At 33.0% G+C, this 20436-nt stretch overlaps 1 protein-coding gene across 1 annotated transcript in view; it reads right to left on the bottom strand.

Annotated features, from left to right (window-relative positions):
• LOC114325204 (muscle-specific protein 20) overlaps positions 1 to 20436 on the bottom strand; it is a 149589-nt gene that overhangs the window by 19810 nt on the left and 109343 nt on the right. Inside the window, exon 2 of the mRNA XM_028273204.1 lies at positions 8172 to 8383. Within this exon, the coding sequence (XP_028129005.1) occupies positions 8172 to 8383 (212 nt within the window). The remainder of the gene's footprint in view (positions 1 to 8171; positions 8384 to 20436) is intronic.

Below are 20436 nucleotides of genomic sequence, written 5' to 3'. Positions count from 1 at the left end.
TTTTATACAGGATTTATTGTTTTTTGTATGACATGGTATGCCAACTGCAGGAAAACTTTTTCCTTGTGGATTTTTATATTTTAGAAGTTTGACAACATGGTAAGCAGAATGGTAGTTGGTAGTTGAATTTAAATTGATTATTTTTTTAAACACGTTCGGACTTCAAACTTTCCAAAGTGTATTGGTATTGAATGTAAATAGTTAATAGATCCATCTTGTTGGAGATCTTCCTCGTGATCTTCGCCTTCAACCTTTCCTTGAATGATAAGTCTTTCTATATTTTCTGTGTCTGCTCTCATAACAAGTATTTTGATTGTTGGAGATGAACTTTGATGGAGAGGCGTTTGCTGACTTTTAGCTTATTTAAAATTGAATTATTTGTCCTGTGGTCGGTCCACGGCATTTGTAACATTATTCTCCAACAGAACATTTCAGTGGCATCTATTTTTATTCTTTCCGCTTGTCTTAGGGTCCAAGATTCGTATTCGTATGTCATTATTGGGAATGTGAGAGTAAGTGACAGATCTCAATAAATAGAAATACATAGAGGAGTGCGGCAGGCTCACCATTGCTATTGTTTAAAGTGAAAATGTCTACCAGGAAGTCCTCTTATATGCATCCGAGGGAATAGTAGTTTACATGCAGGTTATACATGATACACGCTAACGGCGCAGTATTATTTGCAGGAGTAGTAAAGAACTTACAGCGATTACTTGCCCGACCTCATATGAAAATTGGTGTGAAGAAAGAGGACAAAAATAAAAAGGTTATGGTTCAAAAATTATGATCCTATTGTTTATATCTTTGCCGTAAATGCCGGTCAACTTTGACTGATTGTGTCTCAGGAGCCACTCATCACAATTAAATGTTTTTTATTTTAAAAGAAGTGTCCTGCCGCTTTTTTCCAATGCTGTTTTCATGATTTAATTTAATTTAATATTTCCCGAGATATTCTATTTGTTTATAAGCCAAAAAATTGTTTATAATTTTAAAATATTCCTGAGGCCGCTTACATAGTTCAATTTCAATTACGTAAATTGCATTAGATAGGTACAATGTCTTTTTATACAAAAATCATAGTTATTCTTATGTATAATAATTATTGTGGTCATTATAGCGACCGTAAATTTTTAATTAACAATTCAATTGTTGCTAAACTGTTCATTTAATTTCGATCGGCTTCTGGAATTATAATCTATACGAAAGGATCTTTTATATTACGAAGTTATTTAATTATTAAAAATTAAAAATTTTGTTGGAAAAACCCGCATTTTCCGGGGAAAATTTTCGTCGAAGTAAATCGGGAGCCACACGTCTCTATGCAGAATTTAATTACGGTGAATTTTTATTTGGGTGTTTTTGGTGTAAAGTTAAAATCTTTGGAGTTATAGAGCAAAAATTGAAAAAAGACACGATTTTGGGCGCCATTTTGTTTATAAAAAAGTAGCACACTATCTGCGGACTTTGCATACCTATATTATTAATATATAGAGTTATAAGATTTGATTCCAGCAATAAAATTTCTGGTAAATAACTTTTCCTTGTATTTTGCTAATTAGCCCAGAGTAATTAGGTAGGATACTGGGATCCATTTGCGACAATGGTATATGGAGAATAAGGTTCAACCACGAGGTATACCATACCAATATTACAGAGAACCCTCTATAGCAAATTATGCAAAAATTCAAGGATTAGAATGGCAGGACTTATAAGAATGGATAACGATAGAACACCTAGTAGAACACTTAGCGGCACTATGGTGAGACGTATGCCAGTATGAAGACTCAGCGAACAGCTCCACGAGCGACAAGTTTACGCCAGCAGTAGCCGTAAAACGAACTTAAGGTTCAGGGGAACGGTATAGGAATAGCCGAACTGAACCGACTACGCACAAAAGTCCTGTAGTCGGTCCAGTTCGGCTATTCCTATTCCGTTCCGCGGACCGTAAGTTCGTTTTACGGCTACTGCTGGCGTAAACTTGTCGCTCGTGGAGTCGTTCGCTAAGAAAGAGATGGATAGACGAAGTGAGAACCGATGCTAAAGAGATATTGAGGGTGAAACTGGAGAAGAGCAGCTAGAGACAGAGATACTTGGAGGCGGATGCTGGGGAAGGCCAGGGTCCGAGTTGGGCTGTAGCGCCATAATAGGAAAGAGAGATACAGAGAGAGAGAGAGAGAGAGAGAGAGAGAGAGAAACGTCAATGTCATATTCTTAATTTGGATAAAGTTGGATTAGTGATTAACATTGACATTGACACTCACACCACTCCATACTCATAATAAATCTCATATCTAAACTCTAAAAACTCACTTTTCTAGCTTTTTTGGCTGCAAAATCTTTAATCAAATCTTTAAAGACTAAGGCTTGAAAAAGCTCAGCATTTAAAACAAAACTAGATAAACTAGGTAATCTAGAATCAAACGATCTAACAAGTAGTTTTTGATTTTTTTCAAAATGCTGAATGATCTTTCTACAGATGCATTAGATGTCATCCTGTATAGTAGAATTAGAATACGCAAAGCCGTGTCCATGTTCGGAAATAATGTTGTTAACTATTTTTCACGAATGAGTTTCAGATACGTTCCTAGAACTTTCCACAATCCACCTGCAATATGTAGCCTCTATACCCTGGCAAGTGTTAATATTTATTTTTGATATGAATGTAAGTTATTTTAATTAGATTGTATTGTTTATATACAAAAGTAATGTATTCGATTTTCAGTAGCTTTACAGTTGTAGCACCACCAAAATTTTTTTTTTTTACAAAACGCTGCGGCCCCGTTTTGCTTGCGGCCCTAGGCCGCGGCCTATTTGGCCTATTGGTTGGGTTTTTACCCACATATTTCTAATTTTGGTGGCTTAGCATTTGGACATCCTATTAGCACTGATGATAACCTTACCTTTTCACCTTAAAGTGCTCTAATAACAAGCTCAGGCTTCTGCACTTGAATTAACAAAAAGTTTTGACACCATTTATTAGTTAAGGCATGTAAAATCCGTAAATGAATAAAAACATCTTTTATCGAAATTTGTAATCACAATAGTCTAGATACGGTTCTGATACATCAAATGATCAAAGCCTGGATACAACTAAACTAACCACATTTATTACATTTTCATTAGCTAACACGAACTAACGTTGGATCAAAGTGAAAACATACGTTAGATTTATCAGGAAACTAGAAAGCTTGTGGTGTCTGTGATGTTAGATAAATAGATTGGAACTGCTCACCTCACCTGAACCGAATACCTTTCATTTTATTGGTATACATACTTATTATGAAATAGGACTTTTTTATTATTAAAATATAAGTACATAATTTAATATACCGGGTGTCCACTTATATTTTCCCCCATTTTAACTGCCTGTAACTTCTAAACGGCTCAAGATAGAAATATGCGGTTTTCGCTGAAATGTTTTATTTTAGTAAAAGTTTTGTCTGAATGGATTGAACTTTTTATATCGCTTTCAAATACAAAAACAAAAATGGCGGATTTTTGAAAAAAACTTTGTGATTTTTTTTTAATAGAACACCCAGTATATTTTTTTGTAAATTGAAAGAAAGGTCCTTCACCTATCCAGCGATATATAGTTTTTCAAAATCGGTTGTCAAATCACAGAGTAATTAATTTTTAAAATGAGAGGTGCAACATGGATATCACATAACATAATATCAATTTATGTGATTTCCACATTGCATCTCTCATTTTAAAAATTAATTGCTCAGTCATTTGACAACCGATTTTAAATTTTTTTATATCGCTGGATAGGTAAATAAACGTTTTTTCAAGTTTTTAGGTAAATGACCATTTTTTCTAACGCTTTTAAATAAAAAATGGCGATTTTTGAAAAAAAACGTTGTTGACTTTTTTATTAAAACACCCAGTATACTTTTTTGTAACTTGAAAAAGTGGTCATCTACCTATACAGCGATATAAAATTTTTTAAAATCGGTTGTCAAATGACTGAGCGATTAATTTTTAAAATGAGAGATGCAATGTGGAAATCACATAACATAATATATAATATCAATTTGCTTAGTTATGTTATTTAGGTATTTATGTGATATCCACGTTGCACCTCTCATTTTAAAAATTAATTACTCAGTGATTTGACAACCGATTTTGAAAAACTTTATATCGCTGGATAGGTGAAGGACCTTTCTTTCAATTTACAGAAAAATATATTGGGTGTTCCATTAAAAAAAGTCAAAAACGTTTTTTTCAAAAATCCGCCATTTTTTTTCGTATTTTAAAGCGATATAAAAAATTTAATCCATTCAGACAAAACTTTTGCTAAAATAAAACATTTCAGCGAAAACCGCATATTTCTATCTTGAGCCGTTTAGAAGTTATAGGCAGTTAAAATGGGGGAAAATATAAGTGGACACCCGGTACAGTATGGAACAAATGAAAGGAATAAATGCATTATTTCGTAAGCTAGCGATTTTAAGGAAAAATCCTAAAACAGGTCGATTTTTATTTTAAAATTATGATTTTTTTACATATACCTACAGGGTGATTCGTTAACAATGTCCAATGTCTGAGTTGTAGATTCTAGACCTCAAAATATTAAGATTTAATCCAAATCACTTAACTTAAATAAAATGTGGCTCGTTACTGACTTACAAGGTGTTTTATTTAAAAATTTAATAATTATTATTTTTACCTAATACCTACTTTAAAACTATTTGTCATATTTATCCTTGTCATACTTGTCATAAAGTGTAGGTACTGCACACCCTACTAAATTATGATAAACAAACGTTTCTTCCTATTACCAGAGGCGTACGACAGCGGACAGTGATTGGTTGACCCTTCCCAAATTTTATGCCACTGGCGAAATTGCTATTTTAGCGCAATATTTCGATTCTTGAATACCTCCTGTGTAAATAACATACTCTTCATTCGTAACGATACAGTCATTAGTTTTGGATATATTTGAAGTTGAAAATGAAACGGCACAGCTATTTTGATTAATGTAGGTACCTATTGTGGCCTTTCATTTTCAACTTCAAATATCTCGAAAACTAATGATTTTATCGTTACGAATGTAAAATATATTATTTATATAGAAAGTATTGGAGAATCTAAAAATTATTCTAAAATAGTAATTCCATTAGTGGCGTAGAATTTGGGAGGGGACTTTCCTTGTCCTACGCTTCTGGTAGTAGCCAGAAACGTTTATTTAATATAAATTAGTAGATTTTACAGTTAGTACATTCTTTCACGGTTTTTGCTCTAAATTTTAAAGAACCGCTTGGATTGACATGAAATGTGGCATACGCATGGCTTACATGTCAAAGAAAAAAAGTGATATTGTGCCGATGTGTGCTTTTGCCCTGGGGGTGACTTTCACCCCCTCTTGGGGGTGAAAAAACTGACTAATTTTAAGTAACTTTTGTTCTATAGAGTTTTTTCGCCAAGTTAACACTTTTCGAATTATTTGCGAGTGAATATGTTCATTTTTTAACAAAATAACTACATTTTTTGACGGTTTTTCGCAAAAAACTCAAAAAGTAAGTATTTTGTCGAAAAAAACGTTCTTAGCAAAAATATGGCCTGTAAAAAAGTAAAAAAATGGTGTACGCGTTAGGTCTCTGGACCTCGTAAAACCAGAGTTATAGCCAATGAAATTTAGATTTATATTCACCAAATTTCAAATAGAATTCTTCGAAGTGAAATATCCAAAAAATTAAGCACTTTTTGGGGAAAATCTATTATAACTTTTTTAAAGTGTTTAAAAAGAGCTTAATTTTTGTTTTTATAAAAAGTTTTATCATTAAATTTAAGCAAGTTACGCTCAAAATAAAGTTGGTCCCTTTTGTTTTGGCAAAAAAATCGGGAAGACCACCCCCTAATTAGCAACTTAAATGAAATAAATCGTTACCGCTCCACAAATTATGTTAATTATGTTGTGTTTATATGATCTGTAAGTTTCATCGATTTAAAGTGCTTATTTTTGAAAAAATTTGGTTTTAAAGTGAAATTTTTAAAAATTTTAATTTTGAAAAATATGATTTTTTTTCAAAATAACTTAAAAATTGTTAGAGATACCAAAATTCTCGAAAAACAAGAAAAAGTCAGCATTGCTTTTCTGAATATCACGTATAGTTTTGTTTTTCTGTTAGAGAAAAATTGATTAAGATTTGGTGTTTCTAAATTTGCATACATTCGTGATCAGTGACTCGTTAAACCGCTTTTAACTACAACCCTTTCAAAAATAAGGACTTTGAACCGATGAAACTTACAGATCATATAAATAATACATACACGAGTCAAGAAACTTGTGAAGTCGTAAAGATTAAGTTCATTTGATATACTAATTAGGGGGCGATTTTCCCGATTTTTTTTACCAAAAAAAAAGGGACTAACTTTATTTTGAGCGTAACTTGTTTACTTTTGACGCTAGAAATTTTTTTATAAAACAAAAATGAAGCTTTTTTTAAACACTTTAAATAGGTTTTCCCCGAAATGTGCTTCATTTGTGGTTATTTCACGTTAAAGTATTCCATTTGGAATTTTACGAATATGAACCTATATTTAATTAGCTATAACTCTGCTTCTACTAGGTATACAGAGGTGATATATACACCATTTTTTTAAATTTTTTACAGGCTATATTTTTGTTAAGAATGTTGTTTCGACAAAATACTTACTATTTGAGTTATTTGCAAAAAACCGTCTAAAAGCGTGGTTATTTCGTTGAAAAAATGAACATATTTACTGGCTAATAACTCAAAAATATTGACTTAGTGAGAAAACTCTATAGAACAAAAGTTACTTAGAATTAGTCAGTTCATCCATTTCCGGACTTACTTTGGATGAATATTTTTTCACCCCCAAGAAGGGGTGAAAACCACCCCCGGGGCAAAAGCACATATCGGCACAATATCACTTTTTTTCTTTGACTTGTTAGCTATGTGTATGACAAATTTCATGTCAATCCAAGCGGTTCTTTAAAATTTAGAGGTTTTGCAATATTTTACCGTTAAAGAACGACTAAGTGGCTACACCTTTTGGCAAGTATGATAAGAATATGTCAAATATTTTTAAAGTATATAGGTACTGGGTACAAATAATTTTTAAATTTTTAAATTTTTAAAATTCAAATTTTTAAACGTCTTGTAGTAAGGAGCCACATTTTATTTAAGTGATTTGGTTTAAAGGTTAACTATTTGTATTCAGTACTAAGGGGCTATCCTAGTGTAAAAGTACGAAATTCATATACTTTTTTTTTGGAATTTCTAAAATGAAAAGTACTGTACCAATTGTTTTGAAAATTTGCACGTTGCACGAGCATTTATTGTAAAACATTTTTCATAAAAAAATATTGAAAATGAAACGATTTATGCGTCATCTACTATAGGTCTGGATCCCGCGTATGAAAAAAAAGTTGATTAATAGCAAGCTGAAAATTTGTTAATAGCTTAAGGGTGTCTAGTCGAATAAACTTTGATATATGGGAACACTGAAACAGGGGTAGTTTTAATTGTGGAACAGGTTAAAAATTTGGAACGGTCACAGCACGAAAACGGCACATTTATTTTGTCCGACAGAACAGACTTAAACTCTCCGAACAGAGATTAAACTCTCATGAAAAAATCAGACTGCTATTTATTACCTGTCATAATTCCTGTCATTTGACATATTCTACATGTTCCACTCATTAAAACGCCCATTTGGTGATAAATAGCAGTCTGATTTTTGCATGAGAGTTTAATCTCTGTTCGAAGAGTTTAAGTCTGTTCTGTCGGACAAAATAAATGTGCCGTTTTCGTGCTGTGACCGTTCCAAATTTTTAACCTGTTCCACAATTAAAACTACCCCTGTTCCAGTGTTCACACATATCAAAGTTTATTCGACTAGACAGCCTTAAGCTATTAACAAATTTTCAGCTTGCTATTAATCAACTTTTTTTTCATACGCGGGATCCAGACCTACTAGCACCGTGAAAATAAAAACATAGCTCCACTGCTGCAGTGATTGGGACTAATAGAGATCCTGAAACATAAAATTTCAAAGTGATTATTGAAATATAAGTTATTTCCTATACCATTAACTAGGATTTTTGAAAAATATTTAAATTTGGAAATATGACGAAGTGATAAAAAAATTTTAAAAATCAGCTAAAACATTTTCAGTTTTCAGCTAAATGAAATTTTACTTACTGGTTCAAGTTATCCATCATTTTATAGTCTCCACCAGATGTGTTGATTTTTTGGATGATTCCAGGTGCCAAACGGTTCATCAATGTGCAAAGGAGAATACCGTCCCTAAGGCAATCTTCGTATGGAACTCCTGGAGGAAACCTCATTCCTGTGACAGCTTCTATCCATGCTTGAGCTTCGCGTTCTTGTTCTGGATCACGCTTTCCGGCTACCTGTGGAAACAAAAACATTCAGATTATGACAGTGTATTACAAACATAGTATCACATTATTACTATTAGAATAACATAATATGATAAAGACAATTTGTCGCTACTAAAAGTTAAAGCGGTACTCCCAAACAGATACGAAAAAAAAAGCACATCGAGTCAAATCAGTTAATAAAACAAGTACGGTACAATCTATACAGTTTAAACCATGAGAGTGTAAAGCTACTGTATAAAAAACGTTTAGACGAAAAATTAAAAAGGGGTAGTTTTGAAAATACCGAAGAATGCTACGAACACATCAAAAAGTCCATTTATTTAACAGCAGAAGAAGCACTGGGGAAATGTGACGAAAACCATAAAGGAATAAAACCGTACTGGTGGGATGAAGAATAGAGAAGGAAATTACAGATAAACGTCGGAAATACCAAACGTTCCTAACAACAAAAACAGAAAACGATAAAACAATTTACAAAGAAGCACAAGCCAAAGTAACAAAAATATAACTCAAAAAAGAACGAATGATGGGAAAAGAACTGCCACAAAATCAACACCTACACATGAGGTAGAAGAAGCACAGAGAGTTGGAGATTAATTAAAAATTTGAGAAATAATAAGAAAAAAGACGTTATATCACCAATAACAACGGCAAAATGGGAAGAATATTTCAAAAAATTACTAACAGAACATAGACTAGAATTTACTAACATGGAAGACAGCACGATAGGTAGGTATAAATATAAATTCATGACCATAACAAATAATGAAATCAGAGATGGAAGAAATAACCAAATCCCTGAGAAATGGAAAACACCTGATCCTGGTGATATCCCTGCAGAATTAGTGAAAGCCGGTACAGACAAAATCCAATACCAATTAAGAAAACTCTTTTAAGACTGCTTACATGGTGCCGAATTACTAAAAGAATGGAAATTGTCTATCATGTCAACTATCTACAAAAAGGGAAGCAAGGATCAGTGTGAAAATTACAGGGGAGTTACGGTAAACAGCACAATAAGTAGGATGTATGGGAAACTTATTAAGAACAAAGTTGAAAATGACTATAGAGATTACAAAGCAGAGGAGCAAGCTGGCCTTAAAGCTGGCCAATCCACAGTAAGCCCCAGTCAACAGCCGTCAATAAAGAAGTTCACCTGGTGTATGTAGACTTACAAAAAGCATATGACAGTGTGCTCCTCAGCAAACTATGGTCAACCCCACAGCAAACCACCATTAAACATGGTCGTATCAAAGCAGTCCAAAGTCTGTATAATGGAACGACTGCAAAAATTAAAACTGGATCAAGGTTGTCTGAGGGATTTAAGGTCACGAAAGGACTGACTCAGAGTTACTGTATTTCGCCTAGCTTTTCAAAATTTATCTGGAACAAGCACTCAAGCTGTGGAAAAGAAAATGTAATGGCATGGGAATCCCTCTCATTGACGAGACAATATTATACACTTTATGTTTCGCTGATGACCAAATTCTGATTGCTCAGGATCATGACGACTTGAGTTACATGATGCGGAAGCTGATAGAAGAATACAACAAATGGTGTCTTGAAGTCAACATTAAGAAAACTAAAGCCATGTGTATTGGAGGGACAAAGCAGTCCATTACATTAGACGATAGGGTAGAATTGAAACACTGTGATGAATACAAGTACCTGGGCATGAAGATAACTTAAGATGGAACACTGGATGCTCCTATAAAAGACGCTGCAGGGTAAAAAAGCCATATCCATGATGAACGGCATTCTGTGGGACCAAACAATATCTAAAGCGAACAAACAGCTCATATACAATACCATACTTAAAAGTGTAATCACATATGACAGTGAAGTTTGGCCAAAGAAACAAAGAACAGAGAAAATGTTACTAGGAACAGAAATGGATTTCTGGAAAAGTGCAACAGGCAAATCAAGAAGAGATCAGATACCCAATGAGAGAATGCGAGAAATGATGGGAGTCACGCATACAATAATTGATGACATAAAAACAAAACAACTAACATGGTACGACCATATACAGAGAATGCCAAATGACAGGATCCCTAAACAAGGTGGAGCATGGAATTGAAAAAGAACTAGAGGAAAGAGAAATCCTTCCAAGTCTATGGTTAAACCAGAAGAATGGCGGTTAGTTGTCAGAAGGCGTCGGAGAATGCTGTAAACCAATAGTAGCAGTATATTTTTTATATACTGCTATCCAATTTAATACTAAACGCAAAATTTAAACAAAAGTTTAATAAAATTGAAACAAGCTACCCCGATTAATTTTATTATTTTTTCATTCAATCCATATCCATCATGTTTTCATTATAGACTTATAATTTTATTGTAGTTATAGTAAACATGTCTTGCAATGTCTTTTATTTTTAATTTACAAAAAATCATCCATTTTATATGAAACTTAAAAATACTAAACATGTTTTCGTGCTCCAAACAGCTGGGTTGTGATTCTATTTTTATATAAGTGATAAATGCTAGCAGTAATTTTTATTTAATTGTTAGTGTAGACATAAATCAAAAAATATATCTGACATAATACATTTTACCGTTATTTTTAACACATATTTCGTTTATAGTTCAGATTGAAACTTTTGAATGAACATTCTTTAAAAATACGTGAATCTTCTTACTTATAAATAATAAAAAAGGTCTAAGAGCGGCCTGATTCATGGGCTAAGCGCCAAAGAAATCTGGATCCGGGGTTTCGTAGACGATATTTATTGTAATGGTAACGAGGGGAAAATTTTCCAGCACTGTTGCGAATCAGATGCGATATGCCCTTCATTATACAGGGTGATTCATTAAGAATGTCCAATCTCTGAGTTGTAGATTCTAGACCTCAAAATATTAAGATTGAACCCAAATCACGTATATAAAATGTGCCTGGTTACTGAGTTACAGGGTGTTCTATTTAAAAATTTAATAACCATTTTTACCCAGTACTTTAAAACTATTTGATATATCCTTGTCATACTTTGCAGAAAGTGTAGTTGCCATGGTATTCATTGATCATGAGAAAGCATATGATAGAGTTCCTGGAGAGATTGTGTGGTGGGCACTCAATAAGAAAGGAGTCCCTGGCGAATATGTAAAGATTGTGAGAGATATGTTTGAGGGAGTAACAATTAGTGTTAGGACAGGTGTGGGAGAGACTGATAAATTTCAGGTGAAAGTAGGATTGCACCAAGGCTCGGTGCTTAGTTCTTATTTATTCTCATTAGTTTTGGACCAGATAACAGCGAAACCACAGGGTAGCATTCCATGGTGCCAAGAAGAACAGAAAATCTAAGAGTGAAGAAAGCATAAATATTTACCATAGAAGCAATCATCATATTAACATTTCTGTTATCAAGTAAGCATAATTCATTTTGTTGACCAAGCTGACAAACCACTTTAACAAGTAGCATAGTGCAATACCGTGACTGCATATACAAATTATTCGAAAAACTCACCACTTTAGAATAATTATTACCCTTCAACAAAAGGCCATTGAACACCGATTAACATCTGTAATGGAACGTCAATTTAAAGGGGATAGGAAAAGAGTACAATATTTCTAATAGTATCTAAAATACCGTTAAAAACATGGTCCCTTATCGTCAAGAAAACCGTTCTAAGATGTCCTAGGTGTTCTAGAAATTTTCCATCTTCTCTATTTTGTTTTATCGTCATGCCCATCTTCCTCATATTCTCTTCTACACCATCCTTCCTGGTGGTAGGGAAGGCCAAGCGTGGATTTTGCGCGTTACTTGACTGCGTCAGAAAATTAAATGGGGAGAAACCTTGCACCGGAAGAAACCTTATATCCTCTAAATGTAACCCTACCATGTATGAACTCTTACAACAGGGTCGTGAGTTGGGGACAGTCCGAGAAAAATCTATCCTTAGAAAAACTTGAAACCGTCAGATTAAGACAAGGTTGGGATAAAGTATGGAACCAAGCAAATATCTTTGAAATGAAAAGAACAATATTTATGAAACTTTGCATGCAAGTACACTGACGCAAAAGGCATCTGTTGCCATATTTTTTGTTACTATTCCACTTCCGGTTTCACCGGAAATACCTCTAACTTATTTAATTTAAATGGGACACCCCATATATTTTTGCGGATTTTAAAAGAACTTGTTATTTTTAATTCATACATACCAAATTTGGTAGAGAAAATGTGTTAAAAAGTGTCTGTAGATAATTTTTTGTATGAATACAACGTAATAGGAGATAAACGAGTACCATCTATACCGTAGACTAAAATTGTTGTTTACATGCACTGCATGACTTATTTGAATTTAGTATAGTAGGTAAAACTGTTACTGAGCTAATTGACAGAAATAAGTTGTATTAAAAATGGTTCATTTAAGTGGAAAAAATCGTATTGAAATATTAATGATAATAGGTTATGGTGAATTTTCATTTTTTGGAAGTGAATTTTCCAAATCGATGGATTGGACGTAGAGGATTCATAGAGTGGCCCGCTCGTTCTCCGGACCTCAACCCGTTCGTTCAACATGCTTGCAGGATTTGAGACAAAGAATAATAATTGATGAATGTGAACTAATACGTGGAGAAATCTTGCAAAAAGTGACTCACGAATTTATTTATAGGCTTGCACGTTGTCAGGAGGTGAACAGCAAACATTTTCAACATTTGAAATTATTTTTTTTTTTATTTTTAATATCATTGGTCTAACGTAAATAAATTAACCTATTTTTTAACTGTAAAGAGATTTATTTCTTGTTTTAATAGTTTTTTCTTCTAAACTTGGTATGTATGAATTAAAAATAACAAGTTCTTTTAATATCTGCAAAAATATACAGGGTGTCCCATTTAAAGTAAATAAGTTAAGGGTATTTCCGGTGAAACGGGAAGTGAAGTAGTAACAAAAAATATGGCATCAGATGCCTTTTGCGTCACTGTACTTGCATGCAAAGTTTCATAAATATTGTTCTTTTCGTTTCAAAGATATTTGCTTGGTTCCATACTTTATCCCAACTCTGTATAATATATAGTCGAACCCGCTTATTAGAGTACCGGTTATAAGAATATCCCAGTTTATGGAATATAAATTCGAGGTCCCGAAACGTTTCCAATTACTCCTTAATAAATTTATCCGTTTATAGGAATACGTTTTAATAAAATAACGTTTAATCGAATATTATTCAGGTCAATGAATAAATTTTTACCTATAATTTCCTAAAAATTATGTCTGGTATTTTATGTTTTATGTTTTCTCGCCAAGGCCCTCGAAGTCCTGTAGTGCTGTTTTGTATATTTTGGGTTTGTCAGGTAATAATACTTTATTACTACTGTTTATGAGTACCAATTCAATCGATCAATTCAACCGCGTATTTTACAGGTCGTAAAATGATTTCATATTTTTGTCTACTAATTTCTATACCTATCTACCATATTATTACCACCCACTTGTTTGTTATAAAAGTTTTAGAAACAGTTAATCGGCCATCGTAACCGTTTGTAATGTTATAGCAAGTTTTATGGAGGGCTAATCCAATGTCAATTTTTCTAATTTTTCAAATTTAGAACAACAAGTGACTATGTAGTATTTTATGTAACAAAACAAAACAAAACAAGCTTTTTACCCATATTATTTTTCAAGACAAAATAATAAGAAAATATTTACATATCTATACATATATTGCATAGGTACATTTCGTATTAATTATCTGTATGCATCGACATAATATATAGTATATTGTGCAACAAGTGCAGAAAGGTACTAATTTCTCACGAGTTTGAAAAGTTGCGGTACGAGCGCAAGCGAGTGCCGCAATTCAAACGAGTGAGAAATTACCTTTCTGCACGTGTTTCACACTATACTTTTTCTACAAGCACAGTTTTTCCTAAAAATAAAAATCACAATTTCCAAACGACGATTAATTATAATAGGTACCTATGTGATAAATTTTAAACTGTATTTAATTAATACCTACTAATCAATTTAAATTCCTTATACCTAAATAAATTGCACAGAAATCAGTTAAAAAATTAATGCACTGCCTTAATTTGTTTAAATTTAAACAATTATTACACATTATTGACATTATATTTATGCTGTCACGGACTTACACAAAACCTACTTCATTCGACGTCTCTTGCACAGTTTGCTAAATCCTTATCGGTTATTTGATAATTATAAAATGTTTAATAAGAATAAAATTGTAAAATAAAACAGTTGTAACATCCATAATTTAGTTCTATGCTATAGTTAAATATAATAATTATCTTATAGGTTATATATTTGTCTAAAGTTTAACCACGGATGTAAACAGAATATAACGTTACTCAGAATGCGGTAGTCCACGGATGTAAACAGAATATAACGTTACTCAGAATGAGGTAGTCAACTGTGCGGAAAAGAACTTTGCGGCACAGAAACGTCACTTTGCGGCACAGAAACGTCACTTTTCTGCACACTAATGTCAAATATCTTATACTGTGAGAAAATATCAAGTTTGCTAACATAAAACCGTGCAGAAAAGTGCACTTTGAATAGTGGTTGTAGAAAAATGTATTTTTTCTACAACCTAACACGGCTTTTTCTAACACGGCCACTGGGGGAGTCCCGATCGAAAATCTAAATAAGTGCAAACTGGGTTGCCATATTACACGAATTATCGTGTAATTACACGATTTGTTCCTATTTTACACGATTACACGAATCAAGTACGAAATCTTACGATTTTTACCATTAAAAATTTTCAGTAGTGTTTTTAATACATTTTTATTAAAATTCACTTAATACTTCCCTGTATTGTTTAAAAATTACTTTGCAAAGAAAGAGAAATCCTCAGATATTTGTAATCTATACTTTCATACCTAATCATAACATACCATAATGATAACATAAACATCATTGGAAGAGTCTCAAGTTAAGTACTCATTTACACTAAAGTAAAATATAGGGGAATCCCCTGAAAATATTAGGAAGGTATAAACATTAGCCAGTCACCAACCGTTCTTGAATGGTTACGCGCATGCGCGATAGCGAATAATTATGCGCAGTAACACAGTTTCCGTTACTGCGCAGACTCGTAACCATTCAAGGAGGGTTTATTAAGCATTTTCCGACTTCACGATTTTACACGATTTTCAGTAGTCGAGTTTCACGATTTTTGCTTCACTTCATCTGGCAACCCTGAGTGCAAAATATATTAGATAAATAACGGGTTGTGATCAGTAAATTTTTTCAGTATCTGAGAAGCTTTAAAGCACTGTCTTCAATACTCGCAGGCTCGAAGGGGAAAAATATTGCACACTCCCATTGGTGGTAATTTGAGTAAACTTACTTTTAGACAAATTGGAAATATTGGGCTCATTAACTTAATAATTAAAATGATAGAGACACTACTGACGAGTAATTAATTTACTTCATTCAAGCTGCGAGAGATAAAATATACTGAAACACGGTAACAAATCTAATTGGATATACTGTATACATAGTTCTTATTTTGGATCCTCTTCATTTTGGAGAAAGCTTCTACAATCAGAGACAGTACAAAAATTTGAAGAAATATTTCAATAAATCCCAGAATGATCTACAGAATCCAATACCAGAGCCATCACTTAGTCTGAGAAAAGAAGATAACGAATTTGATTTAGATATTACTTACCTATTTAATAACGCTGACAATGATAACTTGCAATCTTGGAAGTATGAAATTGAAAAATACATAAATGAGCCTAGGTCAGAATATACTGGTCTGAGAATATACTTGATTGGTGGAGAAGACACGAAAATATCTACCCGTCATTATCGAAAATGGCCAAGGATTTTCTCGGAACGCCAGCTACATCTGTACATACCTGCGGAAATGCTAGTTTCAAGAGCAGCTTTAACAATAACAAAGCCAAGAAATCTACTAGACTAGACGTTGCTTCATGAGAAGTGTTATCTGCTTTAATTATTCATGGCTTATCAATTCCGATTTAAAAATGTGCTAAATTTGTTATTTAAAATAAAATCTAATTTGCAATTTTATTTTCAACAGGATTAGGTAAGTATCATTATTTATTTTTTTAATTTACCTTTTTGTAAATCGTTTTAGCAAAAAAAGTGTTAAATAAATTAAAATATGTTATGTTAAAATAATGTTATCTTTTCACAAATAAATACGTTTTAGAGTTTTCATTATTAGTCAAGATTTCTTGTTTAAATTTCTTGTCTTGTCTTGAAATCTAAAATTACTTCTTGTCTTGATCTTGTCTTGCAATCAAGACAAGATCAAGACAAGATCTTGAAATTTTCAAGAAGTTGGCAACCCCTAATTCCAATAAGCGGGTTCGACTATATATATGTATATTTAAAAAATCTGACGATTTGAGCGGAGCGTGAGGATACGGGCGACGCCACAAAGTATCACAAAAAAGCTAATATTTAGCAAAATGAACATCAGATCGAAAAATAAAAAGTACGTGTTTAATTATTTTTCAAAAATCTATCGAATAATACCAAATAGGGAGACGGGCTGGGGGGTTACTTTAAAATCTTGTATAGGAACCCCCATTTTTTATTGCAGATTTGGATTCCTTACGTAAACATAAGCAACTTTTATTTGAGACATTTTTTATGGACGGATGGAGCTATAATCTTAAAAAAACGATTTTTGGAAATGGAAAATTAAATAAAATAAATGGAAAATCCACACTAAAATAGAAAACTAAAATTTTTTGGCTTTAGGACCTAACCTTCACAACCCAATAGGTCCCCATGACGCTTTAGTAATTGCAAATTTAGCATCCAAATCTCGCCTACTATGGGAAGGAAAGCTGGGATTTTTTTTTAAGGAATAGGAAGACATATTGAGAGTAAGAACGAACAATAAACGCAAGCAGACCAGTCTTATAACGCAGATACAGGCTATAATATATACTATGATAAAGTTAGAATGTACTGTAAAGATCGTTTTAATGTAATAAAGAACGGTTTTACACTTTACATTTTATAAATAATATCAACGGAATTGATTAAAATATAATCATATCATCACCAAAGTTTATGCCAGATCGAAGTTCAGCGAATTTTAAAAATTCTATTTCAATAATACAAATTTAAAAACAATGTAACAAAAATAATCTCTTGTTAGACATGTCAACGAGATTCAAAATAAACAGAAGTTGTTTTATTGATCCCGTCATTTGTTATGACATCTAACAAATAATATATCTGATGCATTACATCATTTTACGCTCCATAATAGAGTTATATTCAGATGAGCCAACCGCTGCATTGGCATTGGCAAACCAAAAAAACTTTGTTGCCAATTTTTTTGACGGAAAATTAAAACATCATTAAATTTTATCAAAGGTGCGTATCATTCATCAACAGGTATTCGAAAATGAGTTAGTAATTACAAATATTCATTAGTAGAACTTGTTACCTATCTATTGATTCGTTCATGGCAGACTGCCTGGTTTTCGGTTTGAATCATCATGTGACGTTAAAGTTAAGTTGTTTTGAACTAAAAATGATTGTGATTGGTTTATTAATTTTGAAAAGAGATTTGTCATGAAATTTTAAGAAAGTTTTAATATCTAATCTAGTTAGAATAAAACATGTGAACGGGTCGTGAATATTTACAGCGTATTTGGACGATTATCCAAAAGGTTACCCACGTTAAGATAAGCAAAATGCCCTCACTCCCAGAATTAATATTTTTTAATTTTTTAGAGGCAGTCTTCACTCTTCACTCGTAACAATAAAGTCATTATATTTGAAGTTAAACATGTAACGGCACAGATACATATTTTGGTTAATGTTCTATTGTGCCGCTTAATTTTAAACTTCAAGTATCTCGAAAACTAATGATTTTATCGTTAAGAGTGAAGACTAGGTATATTATTCATTCGTAACGATAAAATCAATAGTTTTCGAGATATTTAAAATTAAAAATTAAGCGGCACAATACATTAATCAATATAACTGTGCCGTCACATGTTTAACTTCAAATATATTGAAAACTAATGACTTTATCGTTACGAGTGAAGAGTGAAGACTGCCTAAAATACAGTCATGTCAAAGATACGGCCCGCGGGCCGCATCCGGCCCCCGGGCCATACCAATACGGCCCGCGATCGCAATGTGTCACAGAAAGAAGAATCATGTTTTTTAGAGCTTTTAGACTTCACTCGATTGCTCTACGGAAGTTTTAAAATGCGTACACTACACTACATTTATAAGTCATTTCAAAGGCAGCGCGTGCCTAGACAAGCGAGAGAGATAGACAGTAACACCATCTCTTAGCGGAAACACCCTATTATTTTTGTTGAGAACAATAGAATCTTCCATGCGCTTCGAGTCTAGACTAGAACCTTCCTTATCGATATAAAAGAAGTGCGTCGACGTGTCACGTGAGTCAGTTGCGAAGTAGTGGTTGAGAAGGTATTGTACATTTGTTTGTGTCGTGCGTGTGCGATATCCATAATTGTGTCGAGTTCCATATTTGTTACGATTTCGGCATAATGTCACAAAAACGTAAAGTTGATAGTGAACGTAGAGTTTTTCAGTCTAAATGGGAAAATGCATATTTTTTCATAGAATGGAAAGGTAAACCACTGTGTTTGATTTGCAATCAAACAGTTGCTGTTTGTAAGGAGTTTAACTTGAAGAGACACTATGATACGAATCATAAATCAAAATTCGATTGTTACACTGAAAAAATAAGAATGGACAGATTGTCATCTTTAAAATCTAAACTTCAAGGTCAACAATCGATGTTTACTAAAGCTAATACTGAGAGCGAAGATGCCCTGAAATCAAGTTTTATTATTGCATTAGAAATCGCGAAGAGATCAAAACCTTTCACTGATGGTGATTTTATTAAAGACTCTATGTTGAAAGTTGCCGATGTTTCATTTCCATTTCAAAAGTCAATAATTCAAAATATTTCGCTGTCAAGAAACACTGTTGCTTCAAGAATAAATGATTTATCTCAAAATTTGGTTCTTCAACTGAAGGAGAAAATTAAGGAATTTACAAACTTTTCACTGGCTGTTGATGAGAGCACTGATACTGTTGATACAGCTCAACTTGCTGTTTTTATACGAGGTATTAACAGTAACTTTGAAATAACTGAAGAACTATTAAAGTGCGTTCCATTGACAGGTACTACAACAGCAAATGATATTTATTCTGCATTGGAGCATTTGATGGCAGAATATGGACTCGATTGGAATATACTTAGCAGCACAACTACGGATGGCGCTCCTGCCATGGTTGGCCAACATTCGGGCGTTGTAACTAAATTAAAACAGAAAACATCAGGAAATTTTGTGGGATTTCACTGTATAATTCACCAGGAATCATTGGCATCCAAACATTTAAAAATGGACCATGTCATGCAACCTATAATTAAAATAGTAAATTTTATAAGGAGCAGAGGACTAAATCACCGACAGTTCAGGCAGTTTTTACAAGATTTGGACGAAAAGTTTTCTGATGTCCCTTATTTCACCGAAGTTCGTTGGCTCAGTCGAGGAGTAGTTTTAGAAAGATTTTTTGCATTACGTGACCCTATTCAAGCTTTCATGTTAGAAAAAGGCAACCCAATTGATTATGACAATGACTGGTGGGTTGATTGTGCCTTTTTGGTAGATATGAATAAACACTTGACTGATCTGAATGTAAAGTTACAGGGTAAAAATCTGATTGTCACTCAAATGTACTCATGTATTCAAGCCTTTGAAACAAAGTTGAGGCTGTGGGAAAATCAGGTAAAAAATCAAACTTTGGATCATTTCCCTCATTTAAAATCATTTGGCACAGTGGATCAAAAAAATTGGATCAATATTCTCAACTTCTGCAAAATCTTATCACGGAATTCAACAATCGTTTTGAAGACTTCCACAAAATGAATGAAATGGAATTCCCAATTTTCAACAATCCATTCAATTTTGAAGCTTCACAGGCACCAGTTCATTTGCAAATGGAGTTGATAGATCTTCAATCGGACAGTATTTTGAAAGAAAAATTTAAAGAGGTTAACGCACTTACATTTTATACACAATATTTCAAGAGTTTGGATAACTACCCGGA

Source organism: Diabrotica virgifera, chromosome 7 (assembly GCF_917563875.1).
Source record: "Diabrotica virgifera virgifera chromosome 7, PGI_DIABVI_V3a".
Classification (NCBI taxonomy): domain Eukaryota; kingdom Metazoa; phylum Arthropoda; class Insecta; order Coleoptera; family Chrysomelidae; genus Diabrotica; species Diabrotica virgifera.
The sequence above is the reverse complement of the archived record's forward strand: the minus strand, read 5'-3'. Positions and strand labels throughout refer to the sequence as shown.